The sequence below is a fragment of the Pecten maximus genome, chromosome 2 (assembly GCF_902652985.1).
Source record: "Pecten maximus chromosome 2, xPecMax1.1, whole genome shotgun sequence".
Lineage (NCBI taxonomy): Eukaryota > Metazoa > Mollusca > Bivalvia > Pectinida > Pectinidae > Pecten > Pecten maximus.
In genome coordinates, this window is record NC_047016.1 from 34,557,941 (window position 1) to 34,577,595 (window position 19,655).

General features: G+C 40.9%; 1 protein-coding gene across 1 annotated transcript; it reads right to left on the bottom strand.

Annotated features, from left to right (window-relative positions):
- Positions 1 to 8,794: 8,794 nt before the first annotated feature.
- LOC117341413 lies at positions 8,795 to 9,448 on the bottom strand. Its single transcript, XM_033903265.1, has 2 exons — positions 9,321 to 9,448; positions 8,795 to 9,083 (listed from the first exon to the last, which is right to left on the bottom strand). The coding sequence occupies exons 1-2, from the start codon at positions 9,391 to 9,393 to the stop codon at positions 8,812 to 8,814; spliced, it is 345 nt and encodes a 114-aa protein (XP_033759156.1). The 5' UTR covers positions 9,394 to 9,448; the 3' UTR covers positions 8,795 to 8,811.
- Between the last annotated feature and the right edge of the window lie 10,207 nt (positions 9,449 to 19,655).

Consider the following 19,655-nt stretch of genomic DNA (forward strand, 5'->3'; position numbering starts at 1 on the left):
TACTTGTTTCATATTCTTGCTGAAATTTCCAAATTCATTGTTTTATTCATATTTAGTCTTTTAATACATGTTGTCATTTTAATATGTTATGTAAAGCTGACATCTGGTGAGTGTTTGCTGAGCCAATGGGACAAAATTTTCCGTTCCATACCTGTGTTCCGGCTCAGTTGTCACCACTGTCACAAGGTCAACCGTTGTATAGTCGATGGTATTGTGTAGTTTACCCTATCAAGTTCAAGTTCTTTATTTACCAAAAGCCCTAAGGCCTATAGGTATACAATATATATATCATTAAACAATTACATATGTGTACAGGAGAGTGTTTCATACTCTATATAAAATTATCCACACTAATCAATTTTGTCTTTTGCTAGAAAGTATCGATATTTTCCTAAATTTGACAACTCTCTAACATTATTAACAGATAATAGTTGAATTAATTTAAAAACAGATGGTCTTTTGTAGTAATATTGTTTTATATATTTTACCCTCAGTTCTGTATATAATGGACATATCAAAATAAAATGAAACTCATCCTCGATGTCACCCAAATCACAATTGTTACAGCTTCTATTTCTTCCAGTAATATTACTATGTCTACCTATTTCTATATTTAATTTGTGGGGAAATAGAGATATCTATACCTGTGACATGTAACATTAATATTACATTAATTTCATTTTATGGAAAATATTATAATACAAATGCGTTCATTCATTTAAGACACATTTTACATAACATTACAATATGTTACTTTAAATACATTATGCGATACATAACTACAGTTACATATCAATACATTTTAATTAAAAATTATTTTTTTTAGAAAGAATACATGTAATGAGTACTAATGACATAAAACTAAATTATACAACGAGACATACAAATTGTATATAGATCATACATTTCAATCAGCAACATATATCACCAAGAAAGCACTAAATACATTAATTTCATTTTTTTATGGAAGATATTACACTACAAATCCCTTCATTCATTTAAGACATATTTTAGATATCATTACAATATGTTACTTTAAATACATTATGCGATACATATCGACTACAGTTTCATATCAATACATTTTAATTAAACATTATTTTACCATATACATGTAAATTTCATGAGATGGAAACAATTCATTTAACTTTTTTTTATATAAAAACATATCTACATTTGTACAACATCTAAGATACAGTATATATGGCAATATTATTAATGTCATTACAGTTCATACGCAGGTTTCTTACCTGATTTTTATCTTTACTCAAGTGAAGAAGGTGTGATGCTGCGTCGGCGGGCTGAAGGGGAGGTTGTAGTTCGTCATGGTTATCTTCAGAAGGGAGAGGAATCGGGTGTAGGTCTGCTGAGTCTTGCTAGGCAATAAAGTGTAGACTAGTGGGTACATCTGTCCGTCTATGTCTGCATGGATGGTATAAATCTGGTAGAAAAGCTTGGGCAGGTTTCAGAAGTTTCAGAAGTTTTTTATTTGACACTAAGATCATATATATACGGAAGCCGAATAGGACCAATGAAAAAAATAAACTTAGTTGGTATCATTAAAAAATAAATAAAAAATCTCGTATATACGAGTTTATTTCTCGTATATACGAGATTATTTCTCGTAATAACGAGATTATTTCTCGTATATACGAGTTTATTTCTCATATATACGAGTTTATTTCTCGTAATAACGAGATTATTTCTCGTATATACGAGTTTCTTTCTCGTATATACGAGATTATTTCTCGTATATACGAGATTATTTCTCGTATATACGAGATTTTTTCTCGTATATACGGGATTATTTCTCGTATATACGGGATTATTTCTCGTATATACGGGATTATTTCTCGTATATACGAGTTTCTTTCTCGTATATATGCGAGTTTATTTCTCGTGTAGAATTTTTTCTTGTTTTTCGAGTTTTTTTTCTTGTTTTTTCGAGATTTTTTTTCTTGTTACGACAATCCCACGGTTTTCGGCACGTAATGGTAAAGGCTGAGAATGACGGAAGACTCGTTTTACGATTATGTGGACTCGCTTGGGGTTGCAAGTGATATATTACGGGATCAGATTATGTACATAGGCCTATTTTATTTTCCCTCTAATGAATAGGTCTAGTGAAATGTCACATGCGGATCATGAGTGATGTAAATGACATAATCATGTAGCTAGGCCTACATCCCGTCATCCCCGAAATGGCGGCGGACCTACACGCTTCAAATGATATATGATGCTGCTACTTTTTATTACTCATTGATTGCCCTCAAAATTCGAAATAAGAAGCACCGAGATATATCTCCGAAAACTGTTAGCACTCGTGTAAACATTATCCACGTGTGTGGCGATGTTATTGTTATTGTATGGCGACGTTAGTCGTTAACTTGAAATGTGTATGTTCAATATACATGTGTGACAATGACAATTGTTTTATTCTCAGTGAACCTAAATTGTATACGTTCACGCGACTTCCGACAGATGGATAATAATAATAATAATAACTAGATTTGGTCAGGATCAAAGCACGAGATTTCCAGCTAGGAAAAGATCGCAGACATGCTTTCGTTCTGACGGACGCTTTTGTACGTTTTACCTACGATTTCTATTCGTTTTCTCTTCGCTTCCCTTCTTTAACTGATCATTTGACTTTTAACCGTACCTGTAACTATTTTTTTCATCTCAAAAAATGAAAAAGCATGGACCACTGAGAAGGAGAGTGTAAATATTTTGGTAATCGGATAAAAAATTACGGAGATATGGCACTTTGAAAATTTCAAAGTTTTTCCCGCCAAAATTCAAAATTCAGGCAAAAATGCTTCTCTTCCGTCATCTATACACCTATAGACTTGATTTTTGGCACAACAATAGCATATGCGAGAAAAAAATCTTTCTATCGTTTTTTCCCTTAAACTATCAGTGCATCTTGTAGTTCATAGTCAGGACATACTTTTCTCTCTAACATGTATGTCAATGTCCCAGAAAGAGTTCAAATCGAGGTAAAACTTTTAAAATTCAAAATGAGTTTTTTTTAATTGCATTTTAAAGTGTGTGATTGATGAAGATGAACTGTGCAAGTTTTATGGTCGTGCGATGAAAAATGAAGAAGAAATAATGGCACTTTGAAAAATTTTCGTTTTCGTTTTTACGAAATACACGGTATTTGGTACGAGCTGCACGGTACGGTATGCATGATACATGATACACGATACACTGTATGGTATACACGATACTTGGTACGAGATACACAGTACAGTATACACAATACACGGTACGGGAGAGACGATACGCTGTATGGAATACAAGATATACGGTTCAGTAAACTCGTATATACGAGAAATAATCTCGTTATTACGAGAAATAATCTCGTATATACGAGAAATAAACTCGTTATTACGAGAAATAAACTCGTATATACGAGAAATAATCTCGTTATTACGAGAAATAAACTCGTATATACGAGAAAGAAACTCGTATATACGAGAAATAAACTCGTATATACGAGAAATAATCTCGTTATTACGAGAAATAAACTCGTATATACGAGAAAGAAACTCGTATATACGAGAAATAAACTCGTATATACGAGAAAGAAACTCGTATATACGAGAAATAATCTCGTTATTACGAGAAATAAACTCGTATATACGAGAAATAATCTCGTTATTACGAGAAATAATCTCGTATATACGAGAAATAAACTCGTATATACGAGAAATAATCTCGTTATTACGAGAAATAAACTCGTATATACGAGAAAGAAACTCGTATATACGAGAAATAATCTCGTTATTACGAGAAATAATCTCGTATATACGAGAAATAAACTCGTTATTACGAGAAATAAACTCGTATATACGAAAAAGAAACTCGTATATACGAGAAATAATCTCGTTATTACGAGAAACAATCTCGTATATATGAGAAATAATCTCGTTATTACGAGAAATAATCTCGTATATACGAGAAATAATCTCGTTATTACGAGAAATAAACTCGTATATACGAGAAATAATCTCGTTATTACGAGAAATAAACTCGTATATACGAGATTTTTTATTTATTTTTTAATGATACCAACTAAGTCTATTTTTTTCATTGATCCTATTCGGCTTCCGTATTTATATATACGATACATGAGCAACACCAGAATATACACTAATAATTAACATTAAACAATAAATCGCACTGGTATAGTTAACATGGAGACCGAAATGTTTGCATAATAAAGGTGAAGAATGTTCCGTCGCAGTAGATGGTGTCGGCGTTGGCGAGGTCAAATAAGCTGTCCGTGGTTGGAAAGCTGATGATCCGCGAGTCATCTCCATCATTCAGTCATTAATATTATTGGACATTGTTTCATATGATCATTGAAAATTGGTGAAATTTTATTGTTATTATAAATAATGATAAAATGATTATTAAAAAATCTTTGATTTTAGATAATTAGTTCATTATAGTCTATAAATGCAATTAATATATATATTTTGTAATTTATTGCATTTTTTTTCAATTAATAAGTTTTTCTTGATATGTACATCCTATAGGTATAAGTTACCATCATGATATAATCAGGTAACAGGTGAAAAACACAGGTAAAAAACACAGGTAATGTTAGGTTAACTACTCTGAAATAGACTATAATTCTTGTCACAACACTTCCCTCGTTATAGGATTTTAAAAAGTGGGCAAATGGAGATACAGCCACCCTGATGACTTACACACATCAATAAGCTTACGACCAAAAGTATTAACCTCTTTATCCATATTATTACGACTAATAATTTCAGGTTCAACATTGTAGTCAATCAAATTATTTTATTAATTACCTTTTGTATAATCAAAATAGTAGACCAGCGGACAATATAATAACCTTGGTAGTTTACTAATATGACATGTCATCTTTTTATTTATTTTTTTATTTTAAAAACTCAAACAATGGCATATACACTATAGGTCTACTCAGAGATGTAAATATCACATATGTGATATATACATCTCTGGTCTACTATACAGTGAGGTGACAAAATTATCTCACTTGTGCAGTCTTTTTACGGTGATTAATTTTCCTAGCCTTGTTAACTATTTTATTCTTGGCATAATTTGATAAGATTTTGTGCACTTTTAAGAACATGTTTTACCCTTTCCTGACGTAATATTAACATAAAAATATCCATTTCTTAATTTTGCAAGATAAAGATTTGATAAAAATGCAGTAGTTTGAAATACAGTTGTCTCATCCTGATGTAATTTAATTAGATAGTACGTAATCACAGAACTGATTTCTTTTTTATCTGAGACGATACATGGGTTTTTTGTACATTGAACTTTGAGGATTTCCTTTGTACATATTAAATCAAGAATTTTTAAATATTGGTTGAAATTAAAGCGTCCAGATAATTTTTTACTCAAAGCATGTTATGATGACATGTTGGAAACTAAAGATCCTTGGATTCTTTATTTAAATCAGTAACTTTGAACTGTCAGTCTTGGGTAAATGTTTGAAGAAATCAGTTACTGTTCTGATCAATTTTACAGTAATGTATTCAAACAACGTCCTTTTTTGACAATTTCCTTAAAGAATGTTTTATGAAGGTTATGAAGGAAATGTATTTGTTGTGGTGAAAATGTTACGCAGACATTCGTATTGATTTGATTAAAACATATCATTTTAAATACTACGTATTCAGTTACCGTAAATATTCGCGTATAGTGCGCACTTTTTTTTCAAAAATTGACAAGTGAAAAAGACCACTGCGCACTATACGTAAGTACAAGCCTTTTCCCAGTCAGAATGAATGTAATTTGACGGAGATTTGTGATCGTTTCCTTCCACAGCAGGATTGATTTAATACTTGTATATATATATATATAACATATATAAAGCATTTAGAAAGTAATAGTTAACAAATAATCAAAGAAATGAATAGTTATTTTAATGTTTAATTCCTTGAAATTGTGTATTTATCGTGGATATCTAAGTCGATCGTCAGCCACACGTTCCGTACACATACGATCTCACTTGAGCATGTTCCCGTATATAGGTCCAAAACGATGTATAACATCTCAATTAACATCAAACAAAACTTGAAATGATATAGCAGTACTTAGTTATTTCATACTTCTAAATGAATCACCTTATAAATCCAGAGTACTGCCAGAAACTGATAACGTTCAACTTGTTTATTTACGGAAGCTGTATAGCACGCATGCGCAATTAGGCAAGGGTAACACTAATGCCTTGATCTCGTGCGGCAGTCACTGACCAACTGGCCATATAAAATACGATCTGACTGTGAAAACTACCGGGGTACTCTTATTTATCGTCTACACTGTAGATTTATCAATTACACATGTTAATTCATTGATATAAAAGTTGTTACCACCACGACAACAGCAGACTTGTTTCCGTACTGTATACAACATGGCGGCCTGTGTTACATTACGTAGCAGTCAGCTTACTAATCAATCGTGTTATAATTGAGCTTAAAGCTGACAGTGCAAGTTAAAAAGCATCCAATTGAGATTAAAAAAAAATAATACAAGTACAGATTTCCAAAAATCGTTTCCGAGACATTCCCCAGTTATGGTAGAGTCGTATCTAAGGACGGGCAGACATTTTTCTTTTTTGTTATGCGTGGATACAACCAGGCTGCCGCTGCTATAAAAGGAAGGTGCTTCGTCACACTTGCATTCACTCTAACCTCAGGTGTTCACGGTGACACACCTGTATCGCCTTCTATGCTACGTACACCACGTGACCTACAACTGTATTCGCGAACGACACCAAAAAGAAGAAGCACTTACCTGTAACCTGAGCAGGAAGATGGTCAGTGTCTCTCAATATTCTTTTAAATCTTGTTCAAAATAAAGTGTCCAAATAAATGCTGAAAAATGCATAACGAATTGATCCCAAATACTCCATCCATTTTCTCACGTGTTTTTCGTGGGTGCATCCATTTTGATAAACTGCGAGCAGTCCGAGGAGTTCCGATTTGTACTCGCGTCAACACTAACACTCGGAACTCCTCGGATGTATCCCAATTGTCTTCACTAGGATTTGGACCCGAATTCTAACATTTCAAATATATTGGAAGTTTTTAGATTTTTAACCAAAATAGTAATAACTAAATATTTTAAAACTGAAATAGGGTTAAAATAGGATTTTGTTAGATTTTGATCAAATATCTAATAAAAACTCAATTTGCAAAACGTTTCAGAAATTTCAATTATTAAAAGTTACATGTACACAGACTTTTATGAAATATATTTTCATCATTTCTTTTTACCATGATTATTTTTTTTTTTATTTCTTGCCCCAGGATTGAATAAAGAATAGACATAAAAATGTTCAGTCTTCAACAGCATAACTATTACAACTTTTATGAGCACTGTATCTGTTTATAATTTTTGTGCAGGCAACAAATTCTACAGTTGAGCCATGCTGCAAATGCAGAAACCAAGGCAAATGCAAAAGCTGTGTCTGTGCCAGAACTGGGTGCAGTTCTAACTGCCTAAATCCTAACTGCCAATATAAGCATGTGGTAGGTATTCTAACAAAATGCACTATCAGCAGTGCTAGCGGTTATTCTTGGAAAATAATCATATACACTGTTTTCAACATTCAAATTAAATTATTATTTTGGCGCTGCAGTTTGTAAATGAAAAGCAAGTCAATTGATGGAAGTTAAAATGTATGTAATCATGTTTGATGTATAGTCAATTTCTGAAAACTGTTACTTCAATATATCCAGTTTCAAACTAGAAATGTATGTATGCAGTTGCTGGAAACAAAACAAAAACACAGAAATGTTTTAAACAAATTTATATACATATAGTTATGTATACTTATAGACATTATCAAGAGCGAGGATTCAAAACCATCCATATGCTGCCACTAGCTCCCGCAATCGGAGCCCGAATCTGCCACAGCCATCATCTGTCCAACATCAACCATCACCAAATGCAGCATTGGACACCAGACTAGCTCCTGTTATACAAGAAGAAGATGCCATGAGACATTTTTTAAGAGTGAGCACAAACATATTCATCAAATAATTTCACTACTTTACCAATGTGCTGAATGTTTTACTTGAAATAAACTAGTAATGTCTGTAAGACATAAATGTCCTCACCTCCACATGTAGTTCAATTGTTTACATGCAGTACATCAAAGAACATTTCCTTTCATTTTCTATATGTTTTAAAAACAACAATATTTTTCATTCTTCTAGAATTCATTCCAAACCATGAACCCTGACCAAATGAGGCAGACATTAAATACCATGGCTGAAACTATCCCCAGAGATGTGTGGCAGGTCCTGTCAAGAGGCATACATGGGACCCAATGTACCATGGTGCATTTGTGGTAATTGTCAAGACATGGGATAGAGGCGGCAAAACATTTGTTGTGGGCAGACAACATGCATTACATCGCACAGAACCTTTTTAACATTTGTGCTCGGGTAGATGTTTTGGAGGTGGCTAATATTTTGAACTGGGCTTTTCAGTTCAATGATGAGCCCTCTTTTTCAAACAGCACTTTCCGCAGCCAAGCATACTTTGTTTTGTGGCAGTGGGGAAGACTCGGGGCTGGCAACAGGAGGGTTATTCCCTCCTGTGCTGTACTTTCCATCAGACGAGGTTTTCCAAACCCTGATGGACAGTACACTGGTTACCAGTCTTCTGAAGAGTTGTAGCTTGTTTGCTGAAAATGCATATTTATGATTGCCACTGAATTAACCAAGGACAATAACTCTTACAACAGCAACAAACCAGAACACAATAGCAAGGGCAATAACTCTTACAACATCAAACATGCTTGTTTTTGTAAACAAAATCGTGTATTATTGTGTGCATGCATGACTTACCAAATAAAGATATAATCGCTCTACTAGCATCGGTCACCACCTCTACCACATTCAAACCATTCGTCTGGAGATAGGCCATTCCTCTGGAAATGATGAAAGATTCCAGTTTGTTGGAATTTCTGCCAACTTCCCTTGAATCCCCTATTTCCATATGGATTATATCCCCGCTTATGTACTCCATGAATATGGCAGTTGCTTTATTGGCAGAAAAACCTGAAAATACAAAGATGAAAACAATCTGTTCAAAAGTACAATGATTATGAAAATTCAGTTTTCATCCCAAAATAATGAGAAACAAATTCTCCAAAAAATAGTTACAGTGTAACTGTTCAATTTGATAGTATCAGTAACCTCGCGCTCCGTAAATCCAAGTTAAAATGTTAAAAATTATAAGAAAACAACAAACACACACAACATCAAAAAATCATTATATTTACAGAGTAAACATACCTGGCGTATCATATCTGACGTCAATAGCAACACATACGCTCCTGTCCCTATACTTGTCAAGCATTCCTCTCATTTTTGTATGATAACAGTTTGAAATACAGTTTCTGTATATTCTCTGGTATCTGAAAATAAAGGAAGTATTAGTAAAGCATTGGAAAAATATCATAATCATGCTGGATTTGTATACCTTTTAAGAACTTTGGGGATAGTTTTTATAACCCTATCACTATTTTTTGTTTGTTTCTTCAGCGAACTTTGTCGATTTTTTTTTTTTTTTTAGGGGTAGCTGCGTGCGCCACGTATGTGACGTCATATCCCCTGCAGCATTGTCTTCCGGTTTTTCGGCAGATATGTAAACAAACATCCCCACGTGTTTCTAAATTGATACTTAGGTTTGATTTGTTGGTTTAATATATCAACCTGATTTTGTGAGCAGCTCTCATCGGAAGACACTGTGTGTTACTTTGTTTGTGTGTTCATTTATTAATTTTGTGGCCGGTTGCTGGCTAGAATTTTGATACATCATTTCAATACACAGGTGTCAACTGTGTGTTACATTGTTTGTGTGTTCATTTATTAATTTTGTAGCCGGTTGCTGGCTAGAATTTTGATACATTATTTTAATACACAGGTGTCAACTGTGTGTTACATTGTTGACCGGTCTCGGTTTACAATTTATGTACCAAGATAATATCTTACCAAGATTTAATATTGTTTTCCGGTTTTCGGAGATATTTAATGTTGACCCAATTACATGTCCAGGTTCTTGGATATGTGTTATGTTGATGCTGTTATAATTATTTGGGGATTTAATTCATTTCTACTTGCCTCACGTCTGCATCTCCAATAATATTAAGATTCCCAGCTGCATTTACGTTTCCTTCAGTACCTTACCTTATTTGCCCTGGTACAGCAAATATGGCTCTTAAGATCAATTGGTGTAAGGAACGTGAATTACTTTCATTGCCGGATGTTGGAAAGAAAGTAGCTGCCAATATCATGGACTACCGGTATACATACGGTAATATTACCAGCCATAATATTGGGGATATACCTAGAATCCGTCTCACGGACAGGTTAATGGAAGCGATTGATTTGGCCCCCAATCCACATTTGTCCAATGACCAGGATTCAGGTCAACCATCAAGTAATGTAGGGAGGGATCCGTGCAAGACTGTTGAGCAGCAGCCTGCAGACCAAGCGGCATGTACTCAGGAAGCTATTAAGGAAGTGCTTCGGCTGATAGAGGAACGACAAGGTGCCCTCTTACCTGAGTCATTCCGAGCGCAGGGAGCTAGTGCTCAACCGGATTACAGGGAGTCAGAGGAGGAATGTGTTACTCCACGCCGGTCAATGAGGAAAACTGAGCCCAAACATAGGTACGGTACACGGTCCCGAGGTCGCCTTAGTGAGGATTCAGATGAGGACTATGCCCACACCCGGCGAAGGCGTGGCAGGCAATCCCGACCCCCAAGTAAACACCGTAAATACTTTCGCGATGAGGAAAGTGACGACGATTTGTCATTTACTGCCCCATTACGAAGCAGCAAGGGGAGACCACCCATCCTGCCCAAACATCTGGAGTTTGATGGTCGGTCAAACTGGTCCCTTTTTAAGCAAAAATTTACACGGTATGCTGATGCGGCGGGCTGGACGATTGAGGAACGGAGAGATGCCTTATGCTGGGGGTTGACAGGGAAGGCTGGTGATTTCTACCACCTGTTGACGGAGATGAATTCCTCAATGTCCTATCGCAAACTGATTGCTGAGTTCGACAAGCGCTTCCAGGCCTCAGAGCTTCAGGAAACTTTGCAAGCCAAGTTTCAAATGGCTAACCAGGACCTGGATGAGACACTGCACGATTGGGCAGACCGGGTACTCGGTCTAGCTGTTAAGGCTTACAAGGACTTACCAGAATCCTGGATTAGGAAGCATGCCATAATGCGGTTTTGTCTGGGCTGTAAGGAGAGGGAAGCCGGAAAGCATGCCTGCATGCAAAAACACAAAACCCTTGAAGATGCTATTGAAGAGATCGAGTGGTATAGGTGTATCCATCATCCACAAGATTCTAAAAAGAAGTCCCGCTCGGAAGCACTACCAATATATAGGACGCAGCATTATGAAGACTCGTCAGCGTCATCGGATGAGGAAATAGATGTACGGGAGGTGCGCCGGTTTGCGGGTGCACCACGTAAGGAAAAGAGGACTCCCTCACAGACAAAAACGCCTCCGATCTCTTCCATCTTGAAGAAATCAAGCAATTCTCCTACGCTGGAGCAGAGGGTAGCTTCTTTGGAGGGAGGTGTTTCATCCTTGCAGTCTCAACTATCCCAGCTCACCCTCAGGATGGATGCACAAAACAAGGACATTGGAAGCAAGTTTGACATGCTTCTCACGGAATTCAAATCCCGGGGACGGAGTCGTAGCCCATCACCTAAGCATAGCAATTGCTTCAAGTGCAATCAACCTGGGCATTATATGCGAGACTGTCCAGAGGCTAAGAAGGAGGTTACCTTTAAAGAGGAGGGATCTTTAAACATTGTGGGGTTGGAGAAGAAGGACGATTCCTCAACCCAATAAAGCACCAAAGTCCTTCCAGCACTGTCCCAACTCAACAGCCAGATACAACAGTCTCTTGGGCTCAGGAGAATCTACCCATACAAGGGGTGCAGTCCATGGAGTCAGCTGTCTCATCGGATAAAGAGGACAACGGCAGAGATGAAGATTTGGATGTCATGAGAATAAACAAGGTTAAGTCCAATTCCCTGTACCATACCACAGTGCGGGTAGGAAATGTGACGGTGGATGCTATTGTGGATACAGCAGCAGAGTCAACCATCCTTTCAGACAGGATTTATCAAATGATGGACCCCAAGCCTCCAACACTGTGCAAAATGAAATTCCTCACGGCAGCGCGGGATATGTCTATGACAGGACTTAAGATAGGACCGGTAAAACTCCAGATTGGGGCTTCTGTGTATAATGAGGTCATTCACGTTGCTCCTATTGAGGATGATATGCTCCTAGGGTTTGACTTTCTAATTCGTCAAGGAGCTCATATTGACATGGAGAATCATTTGTTAAAGGTTGGTTCCACCACTACCTCTCTCAGGGTTGGTAACAGCGAGGGTTTACCCAGAGTGAGTAGGGTCTCTGTAGCAAAGAGACGTATGATACCCCCACGTTCAGTGGCACGGATAAAATGCCAGCTGGATAAGGTCCTCCCAGATTATGTTGTGGAGGCAGAGGAAAATCCCCGATGGGTTATTCCCAGGTCAGTGCACCGGAGCTCGGATAGCCCAACAATCTGTGTGGTTAACTTCTCGGATAAATTTACTGTGCTCAAGAAGGGTAACGTAGTCGGAATGGCTACAGGAGTAGATATTCTCCCGGAATATGACGCGGAGAAACCCACTCTGGACATTAGTGAGGTGGAGGACCCTAAAGGCCATGATGACAAAGCAATTCCGGAGCATGTGAAGGATATGTTGACCCGGTCGCGGGAAAACTTATCTGAGGAGCAATGTCAGAAATTGACATCGGTAATCTGCGAGTTCCAGGATGTGTTCGCTTCCCACATGTTCGACATAGGGACCTTTAAGGAAATTGAACATCGAATCGATACCCAGGGAGCACCGTCGGTGAAACAGCGGATGAGGAGGACCCCTATCCACTTTGTGAAAGAGGAGGAGGAGGAGTTAAACAAGATGCTGCAGGCAGGGGTTATCCAACCATCTGTCTCTGAATGGGCGTCAGCTCCAGTCTTAGTCCGGAAACGTGATGGGTCGGTTCGGTATTGCATCGACTACAGAGCTCTAAATAATTTGACGTTGAAAGATGTATACCCTTTGCCTCTAGTTGAAGACTGTGTGGATACACTATCCGGAAATCGGTGGTTCTCCAAGCTCGATGCAGTATGGGGCTATTGGCAAGTGAAAATTGCAGAGGAAGACCGAAAGAAAACTGCCTTTATTACCAAATATGGACTGTTTGAATTTGTGAAGATGCCATTCGGTCTATGTAACTCACCAGCAACTTTCTCTAGAGTCATCAACTTAGTGCTGTGTGGCCTTAATTGGAAGACTGCCCTGGCCTTTCTAGATGACATAGTGATTCTAGGCAAAGATTTCGGAGATCATCTTAAGAATTTGGTAGAGGCTTTGAGCAGGTTCCGGTATTACGGAATAAAACTCAAACCCAAGAAGTGTGTCTTCTGTCAGAGAAAGGTGGAATTTCTTGGCCGGATTGTTGGGGAGGACACCTTAGCCATGTCTGAGAGCGACATAGAGGCCATTAAGAACTGGCCAGTACCCTCTACTACCAAAGAAGTAGAGAGATTTCTGGGTTTGGCGAATTACCACCGGTTGTTTATACAGAGTTTCGCAGCGGTTGCTATTCCCTTGTATAACATAACGGGAAAGAAGCCTTTCAGATGGGAGAGGGAACAACAGCAGGCATTCGAGACGCTAAAGGCTAAGCTAATGCAACCACCAGTACTAGCCTTGCCCAACCAGAATGATGATTTCGTATTGGATACCGATGCATCGGACGAGGCTATAGGAGGGGAACTTCTGCAAATAGTAGATGGGGAGGAAAGAGTGATAGCATATGCCAGCTTTGCTTTAACCCCGGAACAGAAGCGGTACTGTACTACACGGAAAGAGCTGCTGGCCATTGTCCGGTTAACACGGCAATTTCGACATTACCTCTTAGGCAGACCTTTTAAGGTAAGAACCGATCATAATAGTCTTACTTGGCTGTTACGGTTTAAGCAGCCTCAGGGTCAGTTGGCACGATGGATAGAGGAGTTGAGCCAGTACAACATGGTTCTGGAACACAGAAAAGGTAGTTTGCACACAAATGCAGATGCATTGTCCAGGATATCTGCAGAGGTCAGCCATTACATCCATGGGTCCTGGCTTGAGGATCTGCCTTGTGGTGGTTGCCTTTATTGCCAACGAGCTCATGATCGATGGGGCGAATTTATAGAAAATGTGGATGATGTGGTCCCCATTGCAGCAAAGGGTCCGGTAAATCAAGGCCAGGAAAAGATTTCCCCGTCAAAGACCTGGGACCCTGGTGGAACAGAAGATAAAACTCCCATATACATTGAGGTGTGCTCACGGTTGTGTCAGGTGCACACACTGACCGAAGAGGGGGAGGTGGTGTCCTTTGTGCAATCCGCGGAGGATAGAGAGATGTGCTGGGGTTTTTCCCGAGAGGAAATCAGACGGGAACAAAGCACGGATCCTGATTTGACGCTGGTGCTGAATTGGATCCTAAAACAGGCGACACCGGCTAACGAAGAGCTATTTCTTTCGAGCCCTGCGTCCAAGTTTTATTGGATAAACAAGGAACGATTGAGAGTGAGGGAAGACATCTTATTTTTGAAAGAAAAGGATTGCGGGATCCAGAAGCTTGTAGTGCCAAAAGGTCTGCGGGGTACTGTGCTGCATCTTCACCATGATCTGCCATCTGCCGGGCACCAAGGTATCACACGGACACGAGAAAGAGTGAAGGAGAAGTTCGCCTGGTATGGTCTTAGTCAGGATGTTGAGAGGTTTGTTACTACCTGTGAGGTCTGTAATAGGAGTAAGAAGCCAAATCGACATGGCCGATATCCTCTAGTGAGACACCATGCGGGAGCTCCGATGGAAAGGGTTCATATCGACTTCCTGGGGCCGTTACCAAGAACAGAAAATGGGAACGAGAACATTTTGATGATGGTGGACCAGTTTACGAAATGGGTGGAAATTATTCCTACGTCCTCTCAGACAGCTGAAGTCACAGCCAAAGCGGCGGTAAACTCTTTCTTCTCAAGGTTTGGGATGCCATTCCAGTTGTTTTCTGACCAAGGACGAAATTTCGAAAGTGATCTTTTTACTGCCATATGCGATATTCTGCGCATCCATAAGGCCCGAACCACTCCATATCGACCATCCTCCAACGGACAAGTCGAACGTTACAATCGGACTCTGATGGACGCAGTCAGGTGTTTCGTTGGTAACCGACAAAAAGACTGGGACGTCTTACTTCCTCAGCTTGCGGGAGCAATGAGATCGACAGTAAACCGGAGCACGGGGCAGACACCAAATATGATGATGTTGGGCAGGGAGGTTAATCTCCCAGCAGATCTTATGTTCGAGTCCTGTAATACTCCCCTTCAACAGGGGGTTGCACCCTATATTCATCGATTAGTAGGCGCTTTGCAGGAAGCTCATCATATAGCTAGACAGAAATTGAAGGAGACACAGCGCCGGATGAAGAGGAACTATGACCTCAGGGTATTGAAGCGGTCTTATCAGAAAGGAGATATTGTCTACATCCTGGATAGTGGGGCAACTAAAGGCAGATGCAAGAAGTTGTGCCCTCCCTGGAAAGGGCCCGGTATAATTGTGGAAAAGATCACACCATACTTGTTTCGGGTTCAGCTTAACAACAAGGTCTTGGTCTTAAACCACGATAAGCTCAAGCCTTGCAGGGACCGCCAAATGCCTGCATGGATAAACAATTTCACATCCAATCTTCTGGTGGGTAACGAGGCAGAGGGTGAAGTTGATACGGAGGCAGATGATGAGGCTTATTGTATTTGTAGAAAGCCATGGAATGGTCAATTTATGATACAGTGCGACTACTGCGGGGAATGGTACCATGGGTCATGCATCAATATAGCCCCTTCCGATGCCCTGGATATTGACCGGTTCAAGTGTTCTTCTTGTAAGAACAATGTGGTCACTCAAGCATAGTTTCTCTCTTTCTGTTCTTCACAGGTGAAGGCATGGCGTACGGAGGCAGATGGACTGAGGTGATGTCTAAACACCTCAAGACAGTAGAGGATGCCACCCGAAAAGGTGACACCCTGGACCCTCGAGATGTCATGAGCCACCTGTATAGGACCAACATCTCCGATCGTAGGATGAAGGAAGCGGTAATGGGGCAGGTCAAGATCGCCATCAAGAAAGGCAGGCGGGGTTGGCTAAGGCGCATGGCAGAGGAGGCTCGCAGCGCTGGATTGTTTACAGACGAATGGATTGAAGGTAACATCTTCAAATTACAGGGTCGCCATCATCGTCGTGACAATCGCCGAGAATCCATCGCGGAGCAGGCGGTGTTCGAGCCTGTGAGGGACTATCGGCTTCAACAGGACCCGACACTCCCAAAATATGTCGAAGAGGTTAGCGCTCAAGATGGCCCGACTAGGTTGGATCAGCGCTCCTACAGAGATGCCTTAATGGACTGCCCTAGAGAAGAGAAGAGATCGTCTCCGGAAAAGTATTCGTCGGACGTGTCCAATCATTCGGGAGGGGAATACCAGGAGGAGTTGGCCGGCGAATCTTCAAGGGAGGACCTTTATGTTGACAATCAGTCAACCGGTGAGGGTCAGGATTCCCAGTTACGGGGAGGAAGCTCGGAAGGCAAGGATTCCCGGTTCTCGGGAAACACAGACACGCAACGTGTCGTTGTATTAATGCCTGCAGAGAGGGACATGCCGGATCAGGGCAAGTCGCAGAGGGGTAGCCCCCGTTATCAGCGACAGTCTAGCTCACGGCTGAGGGGCTCGGATTCGAGCAGGGGGAGGAGTATGGCACGTTTCTCACAAAAACGGAGACCCTCCCCGAGGAGTTATCAACGGAACAAAGGAACCTATTCTACAAGAGAGGCAAGGTCTCCGACCCCACGTATACAGAGTACGAGGGGAGCCGGACCAAAGGTTCATTCAGTCCGGGTACGGACAGATCATCAGCAAAGTTCGGGGGTTGGACAAGTACCAGTACGAACTAGGGAAATATGGAATTCGTCTTATTCCCGTAAGAAGGAGTCTTCCAAGCCGGAAGAACAGCCCACTCCAACAAGGCACCGGAAACGGAAAGCTAAGTTGCAAGGTCAGGAGGGTCAGCCACCTGAGAAGAAGTCTCACAGAGGTCATCGGAAGGGGGAGATTTGCAAGATAGGCGGTTGTGGCAAGGAAACTTGGTATCCCAAGCGTCATCTAGTCGAGGCTCACCTCCCCAATGTCTTAGAAGAGCGTCATCCGTTGACAGTGGACCTACACCGGACCCGGTATTCGTGTCTGGCCATGTTTGCTGTATGCACTGTGGGGCCAACAGCAGGGCTGCAAGACCTCTGTGATTGGATCAACCGATACAGGTTCATTGAGCCAGGTTGGAAGATCACCGATAGACAGAGGGAGTTGATGGTAGGACTGTGTGAGGAGCAAGGCTGGGAAGTTCCACAGGATTTCAGCTTGTCCCCAATAAACTCTCCCGCTGCACTCCTGCATTGGAGGTGCCTGAAAGCTATTGCCAATCAGATAGCTAGGGGGACGATGAACGAGCTGAGGGAAAGGTTCACCTTTACCTCTGAACAGGTTCTTGTGGAGCCGGAAGCTGAGGTCCAGGATACGGCTGGTGTCGACGTGAAGGATCCGATAGAGGCCATGGAGACGTCATCAGGACTTCGGGTATCCACCGGTAGATCGGCAGAGGACCCGGGGTTAGAGCATCAGAATCCTGCTGGGGATTCGTTGGAGGACATATCAGTACCAGAGTCCAAGCGAATGGAGGAGTCCAAACCGGTGATGAGCGCTTTCGATAGCCATTTCCATCTGGATAGGATACGAAGGTACCTGAAGCTTCACCATGATACGTCAGTGCATGATGTACTAGCAGCGGTGCCAACAACACCAGGGGAGTACCAGCTAGAAGTCTCGGGAGGTGTCGCGGTATACTGCGACCCCGAAACCTACCCATCAGTCGACGAAATATCTCGATTAGTGGAGGGAGGCTTTAAGGCGGTGATTGGAGTCCATCCTAAGCACTGCATTTCCAAGGTTGACAAACAACGCCTGGTGGACTTGCTGGTGGTACCTGGAGTGGCTGGACTCGGTGAGGTCGGTCTCGATCACACCTGTCGGCCTGATACTTGGTATCCTCAGGAGCAGCTACTCAAGGATCTCCTGTCCTATCTGTGTCCAGGCATGGTACTGGTGCTGCACATCAGGGGAATGAAGAGGGATGCTGCAGGAGTGGAGGCCTTCATGCGCTGCCTGGATATCCTGCAATTGCAGGGAGTATCATCACGCCAGAAGATTCAACTCCACTGTTTCTCCGGTACAGCGAGAGTAGTGGAAAGTTGGTTGGAAGTCTATCCAAACACCTACTTTAGTGTGTCGGGCCTGGTGTTTCACTTCAATGATGCCCAGAGAAAGGCTATCAAGTCAATTCCCCTAGATCGGCTCCTTTTAGAGACAGATGCCCCTTACTTTCCGGTAAGTGCGGAAAGTTCGTGCAGTGCCCCCCACTTAATTGATATCACAGCCAGGAAAGTGGCAGAGATACGGGGAGGCATTACCGTCAGAGAGGTCCTTGGAGCCACAGAGGAGAACGCCTGGACCTTCTTCTGTTAAGCTTGAGTGTGAACCGGTAGCAGGGCCCCCATCTTGATTAGGCCATGCCGGTGTGAGGGTTAGTGCCCGTTCGGAGATGGCTATGGACTTTCCCAAAAAGAAAACGGGGGGGAATGTAGTGAAAACGGACTCAAGCGCGCCGGTGACACGGGTCAGCGTGCGCGAGCGGCTCACGTGCGCACTGAAAAAGAAGAGACTAGAAATTAGACAACGCAATCTACACCACGAGGTAAATTCGTAAACAGAAAAGCTTATCTAGCAAGACATCCCGGTAAAACGGTGCATACGTCGCTGGAACCCCCCTACCCACGGTTAACCCCGGTATAGGAAGTAGGGAACTGACCACCTGTAACAAGGTAAACGGTAAGCTGTCCTCGTGAACCACGCGTTGACACTTCACCTGCATATCACTGACAAGTGTATCAATGTAGATTCATTACATCAATCGATCATATCCATAACGTAAAAGTCTTGTTAAATGAATAACCAACTTTTACACACACATACCTGTCAAATGTTGGGATAGGGTCGTCGTCGTCGATTTCCTCCTCCTCCTCACCATGTTCGGAATCGGTGTCGTCTTCCATGACCATGTCAATACCGAAGATATCCTCAACCATTTCCTGATCATCCCCTGCCTCGTCATCCTGGATGCTATCGTCGATCCAATCCTGTTGGTTTAAAATAACAAAATAAAATATTATTTGCAATATATATCTACGCGTGTGTGCAATGAAACACAAATAAATGTGTTACATTGCACATTGAAATCGAATAAAAACAAAATGACTGTGTCAGTTGAGCGCTTGTAAAATGTAGTATCACACGCGAGTATCGTTATGACACGTGCACAAATGATACGAACACACGGAAAATATTTCGATGGAAACTATGGATGTAATTACTGTAACAGTTGTAAAGTTATTCTT